Source organism: Ascaphus truei, chromosome 2 (assembly GCF_040206685.1).
Source record: "Ascaphus truei isolate aAscTru1 chromosome 2, aAscTru1.hap1, whole genome shotgun sequence".
NCBI classification, from domain to species: Eukaryota; Metazoa; Chordata; class Amphibia; order Anura; family Ascaphidae; genus Ascaphus; species Ascaphus truei.
Window position 1 is genome coordinate 416,027,382 of NC_134484.1, and position 19,359 is coordinate 416,046,740.

Genomic DNA, 19,359 nt, shown 5'->3' on the forward strand with positions numbered 1-19,359 from the left:
GGTACTCTGTAATCTTACCAGTAGTAAGTGTAATTTGTGTTCTGGCAAAGATACAAAACTTGTCTACAAAAACAAGATATACTGTACAAAACTTGTACAAAAATAAGTTATGATTTTTTTTTTTACAAAAACCCATGTCTCAATCACATCAAGTTACACCTCAATCTCCTTTTGGGAAATATTTAAATAAGCAAGCAAAGATAAGATATCGACATGAAATCTAAAATGTTCTTGTTTGTGTATGCGTGTAGAGAGATTGCACATCTTGTGCCTCCGTTTTTACTTGTCTAGGATAGATTCTTTTTCTGTATAACTACATTATGTAAAACCAAACTTTCCAATCATATCGACATTTGGCACTTTCTGGCCTGAGATATAATCAATTTGAATAACTAAAATGGTATATTTAATGTAGCATTTACATTAAGACAATGTTACAGGTTTAGTGGTGTCTTAACAGTTGTTAAGCCTTTCATTGTACTTGGTGAGCCCTTCAATGTTTAGGGTTTAGAACTATTATAACCTTCTGCTGTCCGGCCTTCCTGCCTCTGACCTGTCTCCCCTACAATCTATCGTAAACGCTGCGTCTAGAATCACTATACTCGCTCCTAAGGCTACGCTTATAGTGCCGGCGACGCGACGGTCGCTAGAAAATCAAATAGAGATGACTTCCACTGATCGCGACCAATCCGTCGCTCCGTCGCGCTTACTGTAAGCGCACGCGACAGCGGCAATGCATTTGTTTTGCCGCGACGTTGCTGTTGCCGTTGCCGGCACTATAAGCACAGCCTGAGTCTGTTTCAGTGACTCTCCTGCTGAAATCCCTCTCCTGAATTCCTATTAAATCCCGCATTACTCCTCCTCTCTTTAAAGGCTATACACACTTCTGTCTCTCCTTACATCTGAGCCGTAATTTCTCCCTATTCACCTGCCCGGCTCTTGAGTTCTGCTCAAGTATGTCTTCTGTCTACAACTTTGTATTAAAAGCCCTCTCCCACATAAACCTTTCTCACTCACTGCCCCACACCTCTGGCATTCCCTTCCCCTCAACATGCGACCGACTCTCTCCCCGTTTAGGACCTTTCTTAAAACACACCTCATTATGAAGCTTATGGGTAGCTCCGCTGGCTGATACTATTTGCCTCATATGCACTGACCTTGGCCCCTTGCAGATGATCTAACCAGAACACCCTCCATTGGTCTCTGAAAGTTCTTAGATTGTAAGTTCTTTGGGGCAGGGACTCTTTCTTATTGTTTTATGTCTGAAGCGCTTAGTCCCATTACGTGTATTCTATTATGTAATGTGTTTTGTAAAGCGCTATGTACCTGGATGGTGCAATATAAATAAGACATACATACATACTCATCCTCTATGATGAATGTGCATTATAAATGATTGTTTTTAATATTTTCTTCCTTGCCAATGGGATAATACCATGGCGTATGCAATCTCTACTGATACTGAATATATCCAGAAAAAAATACTGTGTATAAATATATTGATGATTCATAGGTTGCAGCAGTAAAGGTGAAGTTATGAAGTAAATTAAACAAAAATGGAGATTAGAGTTTAAAGTGCAATCCTGTTATAATACTATTTTGCGTTATTTTATCTTTGAAAAATATAAATGTCAAATGATTTTATCATTCCGTATGTGAGCAGGACTAGAGGAAAATCTATGTTAAATGTAGATATAATTTGTGCACTAGTAAGGAAGTCGCTTTTTCTGCTTTAACAAGTTGCTCTGACTGTCAAAGAAGAGCCCTATCGCAGCCCAACCATATATTTACTGTGATAATGCATAATAAAACACAGCCCCACAAATTCATGCATTTATACATACTAGGGAATATAATTACTACTGTATAACTTTTCCTCCATCCTCTGATCAATTCTGTCCTTAGCTGAGTATTTAACAACGGTGAGGTGTATACACTCCCGAGTGCCCCACTTCAGAGCATTATGACTTTTTCATTAATTTAAGAGTGCAATTATACATTATTTTTCTTATTTGTATTATTGTACAATCGCGCCTAAAACCAACCGGAAAAATCCTAATGCTCTGAAGTGGGTCTTCCTGATCCTTGGCGTGTGTTCTCCTCAGCGACATTGAATCCTGTGACTGTTTGACTGTGGGAGTATTAAGCGTTATTACTGAGTGTGCTCGGCAGCTCTTTATTAGTGTTAGCGGAGTATGACCTGCCGTAATAGTACCTTGCTAGCTGTCATTACTAGTCCTTGACTCCTATAGCATGTACTTTTCTATCACGAGTTACATCTCACTGTGGGAGAAAATGTTGTCAAATTGACATGGAAGTTTCATGAGAAATGATGGGAACGCAGCAGAGTCTGATTTAGGGGATTACATGAGCCTGAGACTAAGACTAAGCACTAACTCGCGCGACTAATAGACAAGCAGTACATTCTACTCACACATTACATTGCATTGTTTACAAAGCAGTTTTTCTAATAAGAAGTGGGTGAGGGCAGGGCCGGACTTTGACCTTCTGAGGCCCTAAGCTATGTCAAGTTTAAGAGGCCCCCAAAAATGTGAAATAGATTTATTATTCTGACTGAAGGGACCATTGAAAACATAAACACACAACTGAAATGAATGAAAGCGTTACACTAGCATTGTTATATGCAAAGATGACGGTGTGACGCTAAAATGAACAGTGTTTGCACATCCCATTCATGTTAATATTAAACCATTTTCTTTCGGGATTTTTGGAGAGCAAAGTCATTGATGATGTCTTCAAATGATAAGCTATGAAGTTTCTCACTTTCGATGCACATGATGCTTAGGGTCATATTTGAATGAAAATGTCCATATTTATAGAGAATCTTCTTTTTCCCATATATTCTTTATTTATCATGCTATTTTGATAAAGGTATTATTATTATTATTTCTATTTTTGAGGCCTCTCATATTGTGAGGCCCTTAGCTGTAGCTTACTTAGCTTATGCTTAAATCTGGCACTGGGTGAGAGGGCCGGGATTTGGATGGTAATCTAAAGTTTTATATACTCGGCCAATGATCTACATAGTTACATATAGTTACATAGTAGATGAGGTTGAAAAAAGACGTACGTCCCTCAAGTTCAACCTATGCTAAATTCAGACAACAGATACTTTATTCTATATCTATACTTACTTATTGATCCAGAGGAAGGCAAACAAAAAACCCCATTAAGGGGAAAAATTAATTCCTTCCTGACTCCAAGAATAGGCAATCGGATTAATCCCTGAATCAACATCCTTCTCATGTATACTTATTTGGTACATCCCTGTATACCTTTCCCATCTAAAAAGATGTCCAACCTTTTTTGAACAAATCTATTGTATCTGCCATCACAGTCTCCATGGGTAATGAATTCCACATTTTAACTGCCCTTATTGTAAAGAACCCTTTCCTTTGTTGCTGCTGAAATTTCCTTTCCTCCAACCTTAAGGGATGGCCCCGAGTCCAAAGGACTGCCCGTGGGATGAATAGTTCTTTTGAAAGCTCCTTGTATTGTCCCTGAATATATTTGTATATAGTTATCATATCCCCTCTTAGACGCCTCTTTTCTAATGTAAATAAATCCAATATAGCTAGCCTCTCCTCATAAATTAGAATGTCCATCCCCTTTATTAATTTGGTGGCTCTTCTCTGCACTCTCTCTAGTTCCATAATGTCTTTTCTTAGGATTGGTGCCCAAAATTGTACTCCATATTCAAGGTGTGGTCTTACTAATGCTTTGTAAAGGGGCATAATTATGTCTACTTCCCTTCCATCCATTGCCCGTTTGATGCAAGATAAGATCTTGTTTGCCTTTGCAGCTACTGCATGACATTGGGCACTATTGCTAAGCCTGCTGTCTACAAGCACTCCTAAATCCTTCTCCATCAAGGATTCCCCCAATATATCTCCATTTAATTTGTAAGTCGCCTTTTATTCTTGCATCCCAAATGCATAACCTTACATTTATCTGTATTAAACCTCATTTGCCATTTACCTGCCCACGTTTCCAGTCCCTCCAAGTCCTTCTGAAGAGAAATTTCATCCTGCTCTGATTCAATTACCTTACACAATTTAGTATCATCAGCAAAGATGGAGACTTTGCTCTCGATCCCAACCTCAAGGACATTAATAAACAAGTTAAAAAGCAGGGGTCCCAGTACCAATCCTTGAGGTACTCCACTCACGACTTTAGCCCAACCTGAAAAAGTTCCATTTATGACAACCCTCTGTTGTCTGTCCTTTAACCAGTTTTCAATCCAGGTGCATATATTATTACTGAGTCCAATTTTCTTTATTTTGTACACCAACCTCTTGTGTGAAACCGTATCAAAAGCCTTTGCAAAATCTATGTAGACCACATCAACTGCATTACCCTGGTCTAAATTCCTACTTACCTCCTCAAAGAAACAAATAAGGTTAGTTTGGCAAGATCTATCCTTCATAAATCCATGCTGACTATTACTAATAATTTTGTTTTCCATTAGGTATTCCTGAATATTATCCCGTATTAAACCTTCAAGTAGTTTCCCTACTATTGAAGTCAGGCTTACAGGTCTGGAATTCCCTGGGTGTGATCTAGCTCCCTTTTTAAATATAGGCACCACATCTGCTTTACGCCAATCTTGTGGTACTGAGCCTGTGGAAATGGAGTCCTTGAATACTAAATATAATGGTTTTGCTATTACTGAGCTTAACTCCTTGAGAACTCTTGGATGTATGCCATCGGGGCCAGGTGCCTTATTTACTTTAATTTTTTCAAGTCGCTTATGAACTTCTTCCTCAGTTAACCAATTGGTCATTAATATGGAGGTTGTGGCTTCCTCCTGTGGCACTACTATTGAACCTGATTCTTCCCTGGTAAACACAGAGGCAAAGAATTTGTTTAATACCTCTACTTTTTCCTTATCTCCAATAATCTGGATACCCATCTCACACTGAAAGGGTCCTATATTTTCTTTTCTCATTTTTTTGTTATTAAGGTACTTAAAGAACTTTTTAGGGTTGACCTTACTTTCTATTGCAATCCTTTTTTCATTATCTATTTTTGCTAATTTGATTGCCCTTTTGCAATTTTTGTTACATTCCTTATAATTCTGATACGATGTCTCTGTCCCTTCTGACTTAAAGAATCTAAACGCCTTCCTCTTCTTGTCCATTTCCTCCCCTACCTGTTTATTTAGCCACATTGGTTTTGACTTAATTCTTTTATACTTATTACCCAAGGGTATACACTGATAAGTGTGTTTCTCTAACAATGTTTTAAAGACTGCCCATTTATCTTCTACATTTTTCCCTGCAAAAACATCATCCCATTGTATTACTACTAGATTAGACCTCAGTTTATTAAAATCTGCCTTTCTAAAGTTTAAAGTCTTTGTTGAACCCAAGTAATCTGTTTTTTGATAATTTATTTCAAATGAGACCATGTTATGATCACTGTTACCCAAATTTTTCAGGACTTTAATATTTGTTATTACTTCTGCATTGTTTGATATGACCAAATCCAGAACTGCCCCTCTCCTGGTTGGTTCCTCAATAATTTGGGTCATATCATTATCTTTAAGCACCCCCAAAAATCTGTTTCCTTATGTTGTAACGCTAATCTCATTGCCCCAGTCTATGTCTGGATAATTAAAATCCCCCATTATGCAAACATGACCCAGTTTTGATGCCTTCTCCATTTGCAAATGTATTTTAGCTTCCTCAATCTCACAGGTATTTGGTGGTTTATAGCATATTCCCACAAACATTTTCTTTATACTTTTACCTCCACTGCTAATTTCTATCCACAAGGTCTCTACATTTTCATCATTCCCTTCATAGACATCATCCCTTATAATAGGTTTTAGATCTGGTTTAACATATAGACATACTCCACCTCCCCTTCTATTTGTTCGATCCTTCCGAAAAAGAGAATACCCCTCTAAATTAACTGTCCAGTCATGAGTTTCATCCCACCATGTTTCAGTAATGCCTATGATATCATACTGCTCCCTTGTAGCTATTAATTCAAGCTCCCCCATTTTATCTGTCAGGCTTCTTGCATTAGCAAGCATGCATTTCAGGTTTTTTTCAGCCTGTACTATTATCTTATCTGCTCCTTCCTTTCTGCTCCCACTTGGTTTAGTCTTTAGACGTTTTCTAGTATTATGTCTATTTATTATGGGTATCTCACTGCTTGTCAAACTTGCACTTGCCCCCATTCTACCTCCATACCACCTTGTATCCTCATCTATTCCATTTAGTTCATTATTTGTTTCATTCCCCTCCCCCCATCTGAATGTGAATGAGTATGTGGCACATATATAGAAAGCTTTAATGTGCCTAAAGATGAGGGAAGAAATACTACAGATAGAGATATCATGTCACTATTGTATTAAACTCTTTTTTTCTATATTAGAAAAGATTTGCAATATCAAAATGACATTGTGCCAGTATACCATTGTCTACAACAAAAGACAAAAATGCCCCAATGCTACATCCAACATGACAAATTATTAAGTTAAATACTATCTGTTATTCTTTTCATAAGAAAGGGTCATTAGTCAATCCTTTGGTCAATCCATTATATGTCTACAATCTTGTCAAGGTAAACCCTTTACTGCAGGTGTTCTCTTTACCTCGCTACTGGAGGAAGAAGTCTCTCAAAAGACTAATCATCACAAGTACATATCAAGACCTATCAATTAAAGTGGGGTGGGTTAGCATAAAACCAAGGAGGAGAGGTGACAATCCTCCCAATCGTTGTTTTCAACTATATTAAAAAACATACACAGTCCCTGCAAGTTCAAGTGGGTTTGGGTTTTGAGCTTGAAGTCACATCTTTGGGAACCAGTGAGAGAGTACAGGTTACTCAGGAGACAACACCCTAGTGTCAGGTCTCCTAAGCAGTTTCAAGTAAACGCCCGATTGCAAGGGGTTTAAAAGGCAGTAAGCAGCCTGCCAGAACGGAGTCTTTTCCCAACTTGTAAGGACATGGGTTGGAGCGGTTTCCGTGGTCTGCAAAGGTGTGCCTGGGACGCACACCCAGCCCCCGAAGCTCCAAGTAGCTGAACAAGCTTGCAAGGATGCAGGGCTTGTCTGTGAAGAACCTGAGTTCCACAATCTGCTGAGGAAGCAGGGCTGACCTATCTGCAAGGTGTAACAGTTCCCAGAGGGATTACCTGGAAATTCCTGGGACGTATTCCCAGCACCTCAGATAAGAACTGTACAGTATGTTGATTACAGATGTACTGTATTATGCTAGGTTCTGTTGAGCTGGTAATTAACCTACCTAACCAGTTGGTTAGTCAGGGCCTGTTCTGGTTAGTCAGTCTCCCTACCGTGGAATAGGCTTTTCTGTTCATAGTTTTGTTTTGCATTAAAGGGATGTGTACATAACTTTCTGTTTACTTGTGTGGAAAATAAACTACCAAAAGGATTGTTTCAGCACAAGTACAGTGTGTGGGATCTTTACTGACCTCGTCTACAAGGCCGTTCCATCACAGAACCCTGAATTTTTATTATTTATTTGTAAAGCACCAACATATTCTGCAGCGTCGTACAATGGGGGTACAGAGTTATGTACTGTATATTACATATACAGAATGACATACCAAATAAGGACAGACCAACTCAAACAGATACAAATGGTATTGAGGGCCCTGCTTGTTTTTATTTTTTATTTATTTATTTATATAAATGTTTTACCAGGAAATAATACATTGAGAGATACCTCTCGTTTTCAAGTATGTCCTGGACACAGAGTTATAAAAAAAAATACATGGTTACAATAAAAGAATAGGGTTATACAGTCACTTCACAGACATTTCATGGACAGATAAAGTAGGAAAATTGGGTACAGGGGATAGAGGGCTTGTGAGTTCAAGATAGAAATAGAGCAGCTTTAACATCAACTAACATCAGCGAACGGCAGCAAACGGCTCACGCCCTTTGGCTGCCCTTCGGCTGCACCAAAGGCTGTGCGCCTTTGGGGCAACGCAGATGTACGCTGGAGTGAACAAAAAGATCTTTCCTTTGTATCCCCATGGCTCATTAACATTCCAGTGGGTGGGGTTGCCGATTCAACAAAGATCAAGCACATGTTAACCCTTAGCACGCTGGTCCTGTGCAGAGGGGAGCAGTTTTTTGGGGCCCCATCAGGCTGTGCGCCTTTGGGGCAACGCAGATGTACGCTGAAGTGAACAAAAAGATCTTTCAATCTAAATCTCACATTGGCTGCACCATTACTTGAAGTCTAAAAATCAATAAGATATTACTGACTGAGACAATATTACAGTCTGAACGGTAACACCACTTTGTCTAACACAATCTACAGTTGTTGAGCATAAATCATAATTACACTATTGTGTTCATAGTTAAATGCTCAGAATAATCGTGTGTGGGCTACGTGCCGTATAGCATTCTAGTGAGCAGCTGACAAGGTACATATGTCAACAGCATTCTGTGTTTTATTGGAAACATTATAACTGTTCCTTGAAACACAGCTGGAACTGCTTATCAAATCCTACATAATGTATGTATCCATCAAATAGACCAGGGCACTTCATTCCGTTCTCCGGTAAGATCAGAAAGCATTTAAGAGTAGAAGGTTCACACGCGTGTTATAATGTAATTTTAGATACATTTAAAAACTTGACAATGATGTAAACGTTTTGCAAGCAAGTACAACATCTGTACCATATATATTTACATTACCACAACTTACAAGTGAGTGTAAGTGTGAAAATGTGCACTTTGCTCCTGCTTATTTCATAGCAGTTGCTTGGGCAGCTGAGTCCAAGGGACACATCAAGGCCCTTCAACGGCTGCCAGTTGAAGAGCCCTGGTATAGACTAACAAATAAGTGTTCACATTAAAAATAGAGAAAGGAAAATATGGTTTGTAAATCATTAAGTGGATACTACAAAATCATGCGTAAAAAGAAAACAGAAAAAGAGCAGCCTCCATAGTGTCATTGTTTCACAGAAAATATTTTAAAAAGTAAAATAGGTATATGAGTTGGCACTCACAAACATAGGTATGACAAAAGCACCTGGCAAACTTCAGTCGGACAATAGATGCTCCCCCAAACGAGGTTCCGCGGCACCCGGGGTTCCGTGAAAGTATTAAAAGGGTGCTGCGGGATTTCCCAGATCTCCTAGAGTAGGGAGAGAGCAGGGCAGTTTCCTCTATCCTGATTGGCTGCATTACCCAGCAGCAGCCGATCAGGAGGAGGAGTCAACGGCTTGCAGGGTATGGCCAAGCAGAGGAGTAGGTAGCAGCATGGGCAGTAGAGAGGTGAGGCTGTGTGTATTAGTTCTGTGGTGTGTGGTTTTTTTTTCTGTGACTGTCCTGTTGTGTGTGTGTGTGTGTGTGCGCGTGTGTGTTTTCTGTGACTTTCTGCCCCCTCTGGCTTCCCTGCTCCTTTTGACTACTGTGACTCCCTGCCCCCTCTGACTTTCTGTCTGTCTCCTTCTACTGTAAAAGTCTCTCTGTCCTGTATTTTCTGTGATGCTGTCCTGGTTAGGGGCGCAGAGAGAGAAAAAAGGTTGAAAACCACTGTGCTAACCGTATTTTGTGTGTGTATGGGGGGGAGGGGGGGAGGTGAGGATCTAGCAGGTACAGGCAGTCCTCGTTTTACAACGCTTCGCTTTACAACGAATGGCTTATCCAACGCTATGCAATGCATACCTATATTCATTTTTACAACGCCAAAATGGCTTATCCAACGCTCTTACTACGCTTTGCAACGTTGTGTATGTGTGTATATATGTACAAATTCACATAAACAACGTTGCAAACCTTCGTAAGAGCGTATATATATAATATTATACTATATAATATTATATTATACTATATAATATATTATTTATTATGTTATATAATATATATAACACAGTATATACACTATATAATTTATGTGTGTGCTGCATATCTTATTGCCTGCATAAAATATTTGGTGTATTTTAGTGTTAAAAATGCCTTCAGGAACAGAACCTTTCATTTAAACAGTGTTCCTATGGGAAAACGTGTTTCGCTTTACAACGTTTCGCTTTACAACGCCATTTTGAGTAACGCATTGTGTCGGATAACCGAGGACTGCCTGTATCTATGTACGAGGATTGAGGAGATCTTGTGAATCAACAGAAGCTGTCTATCGGTTAACCTGAACATAGGAAAGACTCCTATTGAATTCAAAGTGGTAAGGGTGTTTGTGACACAGAGTATGAGGTTGCGACCACACTACTGATGCACAACTGCATATAGTTAGCATTGATTATCCAACTGAAATTTGGAGGCATCCATTCTATAGCTAAGAGCATTTTTCATACCTATGATTGTGAGCACAAACCCATATGCCTATTTTTTATTTTTTTCTAAAAAATTAGTTTCCCAACCTTTTTTTCCATTGTCCATCCCCTGCTAGAAAATATTTATTCTACGAACCCCTAATTAATAAAGACCCCAAACTGTCTTATATAGACCATTGCTAACAACTGTTTTACCGATCACAGGCATTATAGTATAGTTCAGCCGGTCGTGGGAAGACAAGCTTAAGAGCCCAAACTGAACATTAATGTATGCAGACAGCATTGGTGGTAAATCACTCAATTACTGTGAGTTTCCAAAGTCATGCCCCACAATGCCTTGCCACTGTTAATGCAAAACATTGTGGGGGGGGGGGAGAGGGAGCAACTTTAGAAGCTCCTGTTGTAATTGACTGCTATATCACTCACGCTCAAGTGCAGTTTAGGGCTTTACTAAGTGTGCAGTCCCTACATGTGCTGGGGAACTCACTATACTGCCTGGGATCCACTAGTTTTTGGGTGAATCCCTTCCCCTTAGAGACACCTCACCAACCCACCACCCCTGTTGTGAATCACTGTTATAAGAGGCTGTGCTTTTTCTGTTTGTTTTTTTCAGGTATTTCTTCTGGTGCACAGAGGTGGGAGTAAGCATCTACTTAGAAGAAGCAGCACTATCTGAATATTGGGACTTTTTTAAAATTGATTTGCAACAATTTTTAGTTGAAATATATAATAATTATATACACTAGCATTTTCGCTCAATATTTTACTATATTTTTGTTTCTATCTATTTAGATAGTTTAATAGAGTTATTTAATACACTAATAGTGTATTAATATTAGTGCACTTTTTTTTTAGTATATTACCTTTTTTGCTTTGCACTTCATTTAATATTTTCTTCTATTGACTACAAAATAATGTAGTATAACCGGTAAAATATAACGATTTCCACTTCGGTGTTGACAAAGTTAAACTACTAATGTGCATTTAATTATTCAGTTATAATAATAATATTGTAGCCAGGTATCCCCATGGCTACTAATCCTCAGCCTAACATGCAAGTACTAGTACCAGCGCAGGCAGTGTTGGGGTTAAATCTGCCCGTACTTGCTACAGTAAATACTCCCTTGAGTGACGGGGGGGAGGTGGGCCTAAGGCCGGGGTACTACCCCATCAGAGGCTCAGACCTAGGACCCTCCCCTGGATACAAAAAGGGGTGCAGCCTAAATTCTAGTCTGTTCTGTGCAGTGTGGGAAGTGAGGAGTCAGGGCTCTGGTTCACCTTCATTCCCCTCCCTCGGGGGAGTGGGATCAGCTACCCCATATTCCACCAGGGGGTATGGGAGTCAAGGATACACCTTTGGGGCCTCAGGCCCTGGGGATTGACTCCAAGGACCAATGGAAAGAGTATGCTGATATGTATGCTGTGTACTACTGTACAAGAATAAAGAACTGTTCCTGTTTTATACTCCTACACGAGGCTGCAGTTTCTTCAGGGAGGGAGGGAATGTTTTCCACAGGGGACTAAACCTATTCCTATAGGCCCTGCGGGAATGGAGGCGCTGTACCATTGAGAAAGAACCACCAAAAGCCTGCCCTTTTAATCCCCAAACACCGACGGAAACTCAGGGCCATCCTGTGAGCCAAACAGGTTGCACCATCACAAGGTAATGGGAGTGATTCTCCTTTAGGGTGGGGGAACATGGGTTACAATATTATACTATTATATTGAACTATTAGTGGGGATGCACTATTATGAATCAATTGAGGCTGTGGTAGTCAGTTGAACTTCCATACGATTCTACTACATTTATGATGATGTTGTAGAGGCATTATTTTACACTTTACGAAAAGACTTGTGGCAAGGTTTTACTTCCTATTCTGGTTCTGGTTCAGATTGGTTCAAATCTTTTGGTCAATTTATTTTGCAGCACTTCTAATTTTATCATTGCACCATATACTGTCAAGGCACTATAAAATAAAGGTTCGTGAATGGATTTTTCCATATTTCTACTTGTGTATGGTTTTACCACAATTCCTGCACTGCCTGTAACTTATGTGTTAGCATTATAATTACAGTACAACAAATAAGCTGCCTGGACAGCATGCTCCCCTTTTGTGACACTTGCCAATCTTAACCTCAACCCTGGCTCAATACACAGACACACTTTATACATTTCTGCAATTGCTCCTCTGAACATCCATCGAACAAATCTCGCACTCTCTCCACTACAAATTCCTGTAGTGTAACAGCTCAACACTATCCTTGTTAAGCAGAGTTATTTCTCTACACTTATCAACAGTCACAGGTCTAACTCATGATGGCTTTTCTATATGTATAACTCTCTCTTCAGAACTTCTACTAACATTCTCTCACCTTGCGTCTCACCTCAAACTTTTGATGACTACTTTAAAGAGAAGGTGAACTCAGACAAGAGAAGCCCCCTGTTACTTCCTCTACACCTATTTTCCTAAAAACCCTTTTATCTACTCACAATGCTTTCTCCCGTGTCTAACAGACGAGGAAGTATCTCTATTACTTTCCCTCTAGCACCTGCCAGCTTAATACAGATCCTCCCCATCTCCTACAACCTCTTGCTCCCACTCTCATACAGCACACATTCACAGTTACAATTCTTCCCTCTCCTCTGGTACCTTTCCTTCCCCCTTTAAATATGCAGGTGTGAGGCCACACTTCCCAAGAACAACACCCTTTACCCCACTAACCCATTAAACTATCACCCTCTCTTTCCTGCCTTCTGTCCTCAGCTCGTATGTCTTCTAGACTCCCTCCAATCAGGTTTTCGCACTGTACACTCTACTGGAACAGCACTAACCAAAGAAGCAAAATACCACCACATTGCTAAATCCAAAGGACATTACTCCTTTCTCATTCCACTCAACCTTTTTGCCGTCTTTGATACTATTGACCCCCAACTTCTTCACACTTTCTACTACCTTGGTGTTCAGGACAAAGTCAGGCCTTTCTTCTCTCTACCCTCCTGTCACTATAGCTCTCTCACGCCTACAAAGCTTCTCACATTCTGCACCCTAGTTCTGGAACTGCCTCTCAATGTCCGCGAAGCACCTTCTCTCACTAACTTCAAAACTCATCTGAGAACTCACCTGTTCAAAAAAAGCCTTTACTCTCTAAAATACTGCTTGTACACTCTAACCAAAGCACCCAAATGTATTCCTATTGTTTCTGTTAGTTACCTTATATGCCAATTATATGGTAAGCTCTTGGGGAAGGGACTCCTTTCTCTAATGTTACATTTTACTCTTGATGCACTTATCCCATATGTACAGTATTATTTATTTCCTGTATTGTATTTGTATTGTACTGTTGTAAAAATTGAAAAGCATAGCTTACCTGCTTGGCGCTATACAAATTTAAATATACAGACATACAATACAGGGAAAGGTGCAATCAGAACCACAGTTGGCAGTTTTCTTGGTTTTTCAGTGATATTTTAATAGTGATTGTAATATTTGCTCCAAGTACAAATGTGAACAAAGGACTGGAACTGTGCGAAGTTGCTCAAATTTATGTTGCTTGTGTTTTGTTCGAACTTACAAAAAAAGTTCAAAAATCAGCAAAAAAACATTTGTTAGAAATCAAAATAAAATTCGACATTTCACATGGAATTGTAGGATATTTCCAGATAAGAATCTCTGGGGTATCTATCTGGGAAATAAGTTAATTTACATATTTAGGTTAGATTACTTGTATATTCAAATTAGCTTATTTTAATTTATTAGCTTATTTAGTCAGGTATCTCAGGTGAGTTCACAGGCACTGCATCTTGTACAGATGTTTGGGGAGGTGTATTAATCAATGGCTCCTCCACAAAATAGGAATCACTCTCTCTCGGACCCCAAAAAAATATATATATATATTCATTCAAGTAAAAGTTTCACTTTAAGTGTAACTAAATCTTCTAATTAAGATAGTTACACTGATGAGTCATTTAATTCACTCTACCTGGGGCTGCTCCTTCGATTTTAGGTTAGATTTTATGCTATTAACCTCCTAATGCACTGCTCTTAATTCAGTGTTATACTGTATGTTTTTTAATCATTAAAAAACAGTAAAATGTCAATTCAAATAAAGAAAAAGAGACATTTCAGATCTAGAATGACTTTTCAGAACCAGAAAATATAAAATTATCTACAACTGTACAGTAATTACACAATTCAATGTTTCCTATCAATATTATATTAGAATCTGTATATTAAATTCACTTACCTCAGAATTCAAATCTGATACATTTTTTAATGTAAGAGTGTCTGGAACAAACCCACATTTGCCCTTGGATTTTTCATACTGCTCTTTGTAGTTTATCTGTAAGACAATATATGTTTTACATTAATCTGTGTAGCATGTTGAGACTGTGGGGATAATGTCATTATCTTACAAAATTAGGACTAATGAATCATTAGAAGTGGGATTCCTCAGCTCTATGTTAAACTCCCTTCAAATATGTTCTTATACTCTAATGCAGGGTGCTCAAGTCAAGTCCAGTCCTCATGAACACCCCCCCCCCCCCCAACAGGTCAAGTTTTAAGGATATCCTAGCTTCAGCACAGCTGGCTCAATCAGTGACTCGGGGCCTCATGCAGAGAGCATAGAATTTTAAAAATGGCGAATTTCATAAAAAGTAGCTTTTTTGGAGAGTTTTATTCTCCATATGCAGAAAAGTGCGAATTCTGCTATGTTTAACATGGATGCGTGTGGCGAGTTTAAATTGGCGAGATGCGCGCTTCAGAAACGTGTAAAAACAAATTCGCGCCTTTTTTTTCCCCTTTACTATAGGCGGCGAGCGCCATCTTGCCATATTTTCGTGGCGCGGCAAAAATGCGAGAATCGCGCCTTTTTTTGGCGCGAACAGCCGCTACTTGCCGTTCGCACCTCTCTGCATTCGGAGAGTTTTAAAAATGGCGCGATTGAGGTTCTCGCCAGCCGCGAGGCGAGTTTTAAACATAGAAATAAAAAAATGGCGCGTTTTTCGCAACTCGCCATTTTATGCCGTTTTCTGAGGGAAATTGAACAAAAAATGGCGAGTTTTGAAATAACGATGCTCTCTGCATGAGGCCCTCAGTCTTTGTCAGAACCAGTAATTGAGCCAGTAATTGAGCCAGCTGTGCTGAAGCTGGGATATCCTCAAAACCTGACCCGTTGAGGGGTCTTGAGGACTGGAGTTGAGCACCACTGCAGAAATGTAGTAAATCACCAGTTCACATTCAACATACTTATTGCCGCCTGTAGCACCAGTATGTGTTTCCCCAAATAAAACCACATACTATAGGAGAGCTGTGAATCTGTAGCCAACATTATTGGTGTTATTACTTGTTTACTGTATTTCTTCAAGAATGCCTACTTTAAAATATCAGCAAGCTAAACCCTGGCCACAGCAACTGTGAACATTATATTTGTTTAATGTAATTATGAATCCAGATCCAAATTGCATGAAAAAGCTGTTTTCTCACGGTTTGGACATGAGATAAGTGCTGTTCTGTGTATGGCGAGGTGCAAATCTGTTTTTTTTTTTTGCAGTGTAATTAACAAATAAATTGTGCTATATCTCAGAGAACATTATACTGTGAATGGATTATAACATATTTGCGTCCCTAAACCTTGACAATTCTTGTGGGGGCTACCAGTGTGAGGGAAACGTAATCACAACTGAACAAAACACATTTAATTAGGAAGAAATCTATGACACATTCCTGGAAAATATTTTTGTAAGCATTGTTTCCCCTCTCAGTGTACTTCAATATTCCCTAAAAATACAATTATATCTTCTGCGTAGTTAAAAATATAATATTATATAATAATGAAATTCGACATGTAGGATGAATGTGTGAAATTTGCATGCAGGTAGAGAATGATAGTGGCAGCAATCTTTTTTTATATAAAAAATATATATATATTCCCCCTATTAGCCGAGCTAAAAATACAAATTAAAAAATGCACCAACGTTTCCAAACTTTTGTATATCAGTATAATTAATTACAAATGTAGTCCCTGTTGCGAAGTAATTTCCTGTAAAGAATGTGATGCAATACAAGAAAGAAAAAATATATACTATAATTGCACTTAAAATACTCTCGTTTTATGCTGGCTGGTACAGTAGATTTAATGACATTGTCCAGTGAAGAGGTGAAGTTTGACCTTGTAGACGTGTCCTTCCTTTGGTATTTTGTGAGTTTTCAGTACCAGAAGAAGCTATATTTAGCTTTATACCACCCCATTACCATAACAGTATGTTACAGACTCAGCATTACTGCACAATTTATTGTCTACATTTTGCATCAAGTCATTTAGTTCCTTTAAATATTAAGCACTCTGCCTACCCACAACTTTATTGATATGAACCATAAAAATAAAAAAAAGACATAAACGCATTTACTTACATCACTTCTCATCTCGCTGCACCTCTTTGCAAATTCAATGTTTCTGTCTTCCACAACAGGGTTTGGGAAAACCTTCAACCAACAAAAAAATATTGGTCATCTCACTTCAACAGACAAGAGAATAATACGTTTCAGGTGTACCAAGGCATGTCTCACCTTTTCTTCTTCATCACTGTCATCTACTCGGGAATCAACAATCACAAGCACTTTCATTCTGTGAGCTGAGAAAAAAAAAGAAAGAAGATCGAAAGCATTTATGAGAAAGATCCAAAAAGCACTAAACAAACACACACTTGTGCATCATAAGTTTAGCTCTAACAATGGACTCAATCCCTTGCCTTTGGTTAGCTGTGCTAAACTTAACCTATCAACGTTCCACCCTTACATGGTGCTTAACAGTCCTTATCTGAGCGAGAGTGAACAGAAAGGCATCAAGGGCAGTCAGTTACAATATGGCTAATCATTCTGCACAGATAAAATATATTTAGATGACCTTCTGTATTCAAAACATGAATAACAGAGTTAAAGGAGCCATTACAATTGTGAAAATAAATATCAATGTAAAGACATTTTCTGCTAAACAGTTTTCTTTACTATCACGTTTACAAAAGCAACATGTGCTGGGTATTATGTGATCTTTTATTTTAGGGGACTTTCGACAGTTTGGGGCCTAATTTTGCAAAGTGCTGCCACAACATAAACACAGGCATACAGTATAAACAAATGGTTTTAAATGGTAGAGAGGATGTTACACAGTTAAGTTATTTCCTATTATTACAACTCTGGTATTCACAAAGCTTAGTGGGACAACATGTTTAATAGAAACAAATGTAAATCAGTAGTTGTAATGTTTTAGATGGAGAAACAATCCCTTTTATTGAAAGTATATAAGGCCCTCCTTAACTACGGTAACCATGTATGTCAATGTTTGATATTTTATTGTTTTCATCCCCCACCCTTTTGTACTGTGCTGCAGAATATGTTGGCACGTTACAAATAAATGATGATAATAATAATAAATAATAATATACTGTATCTCCAACATTTAAGATGTGCTGTTGAAAACAAAGCCAGATATTGCCAAGTTTCCTGTTTTACTGGTTAGAGTAAAGCATTTGCCTCATTGCAGTTTTCTCAAATACATCAGATTTCATAAGGCAGTTGTTTTTTATTTTCTACTAAATCCAAGTAATGTACTGTATGTGTCCATGTCAATGAATGATCATGTGAGTGACTGGTTAGAATCAAGGAGATGGTAACTTTATATTCACTTTGATCTTTCTCCTGCTCACCTCAAGAACAGAAGTGCACACTACATAAGAAAGATCTACAAAAACACTCCGAACACATCAGCAACAAACAATGGGTGAGACATTTTCAGAAATCATACAAAGAACTAGGGTTATTCTGCTGCCATTAATCTAGGTATACATAGAAATGGAGTATACATATAGTATGTAAATGTGGTTTGGGTTCTAAAAAAAATCTGTTTTGTTTCTGGTTTTAACAAACTGCAATTTGTTTGTCTTTGGACTCTTAGCAAATTTAAAAAAAACAGAAACATGCTAGTATAGCTTAAATAAGTATAAAACTATACAAACAAATAGGAAGCTAAAATAATATAACTGAAAAAACGTTAAATAATTTAAAACAATATGTCAAGAATCCCAGAGATAGGCACTTTGGACTCGTGTTCTGGTTGTGGTTCTAAATCATTTTTAGGTTTTGGTTTTGATTCCACAAAATCTTAAGTGTTCTGATTTTAGAATGTAAGGTTCTGATTCTGGATGTAAGGTTCTGGTAGGTTCTGATTTTGGAATGTAAGGTTCTGGTAGGTTCTGATGTTGCGCACTTTGTTTTGCTCATCTCTCATTTCCTTTAGTCAAAATAAAAATAAAAGATTAGCTTTAACATTCAATTTTCTGTATGCAAGAGACAAAAGGAACATGCAATTATGTGTACTAACAGTTGTATAGAAGCATCAGAATCCTCTTGGTGTCAGCACAGTGCCATTCTGTCATTTGCACTCTCAGAGATAATAAGGAGATAGCAGAGTGATAATGGAAACATCATAAGGTTTCTCAACCTAGAAGGAATGTAATTTGATAGTTAATGCAATGCTGCCATCCAAAACCAGAAATGATATGAAGATATGAATCATTATAAATTGCAGAGAATCACTACATTTCAGTAAGTAGGAAACAGAGCATAAACGATAAGATAAACCTCAAATGCACACACTCAGAGATATGACTGTCACAGACAAAAGAAAGGATCACATTCAGGACAAGCCTGAATTGCTGGGAAACAGGGGACTTGAACACTGCATAACTCATCCTCTATAAAGCCTCTAATGAAAGTTAATATTTAACAAAGTAAACCATTTTTCCATATGGTCAGCACCATTTCTTTTCGAGAATCAGGTTAAAGTGGCAAGTCCTCTTATTTGATTTTGTGTTAAAGACATATTTTATGCTGTAAAGATGTTGTGAGACTTTGACAATTTGTGCATAACTGAATCCATGAGGAGTTATCATGATGAGTTATTAAAAGCTATCACAATTTACAACAAACCTCCACGTGTTCGGGGCCAATCGGGTTAAGACAGCTCTGCAGCACAGTAACCTCTTAACAAGCCCTATTTTTGCA

General features: G+C 38.3%; 1 protein-coding gene across 8 annotated transcripts in view; it reads right to left on the reverse strand.

Annotated features, from left to right (window-relative positions):
* NEBL (nebulette) overlaps nt 1-19,359 on the reverse strand; it is a 341,974-nt gene that overhangs the window by 132,300 nt on the left and 190,315 nt on the right. For 6 of the 8 annotated variants that reach the window (XM_075587534.1, XM_075587533.1, XM_075587536.1 and 3 more), the window contains exons 5-8: nt 18,677-18,796; nt 16,867-16,931; nt 16,711-16,782; nt 14,543-14,638 (exon numbers count right to left, since the gene is read on the reverse strand). The exons of the other annotated variants lie outside the window; for them this stretch is intronic. In XM_075587534.1, coding sequence (XP_075443649.1) covers nt 14,543-14,638; nt 16,711-16,782; nt 16,867-16,931; nt 18,677-18,731 — 288 coding nt within the window. In that variant the 5' untranslated portion in view covers nt 18,732-18,796. The remainder of the gene's footprint in view (nt 1-14,542; nt 14,639-16,710; nt 16,783-16,866; nt 16,932-18,676; nt 18,797-19,359) is intronic. 8 annotated transcript variants of the gene reach the window in all.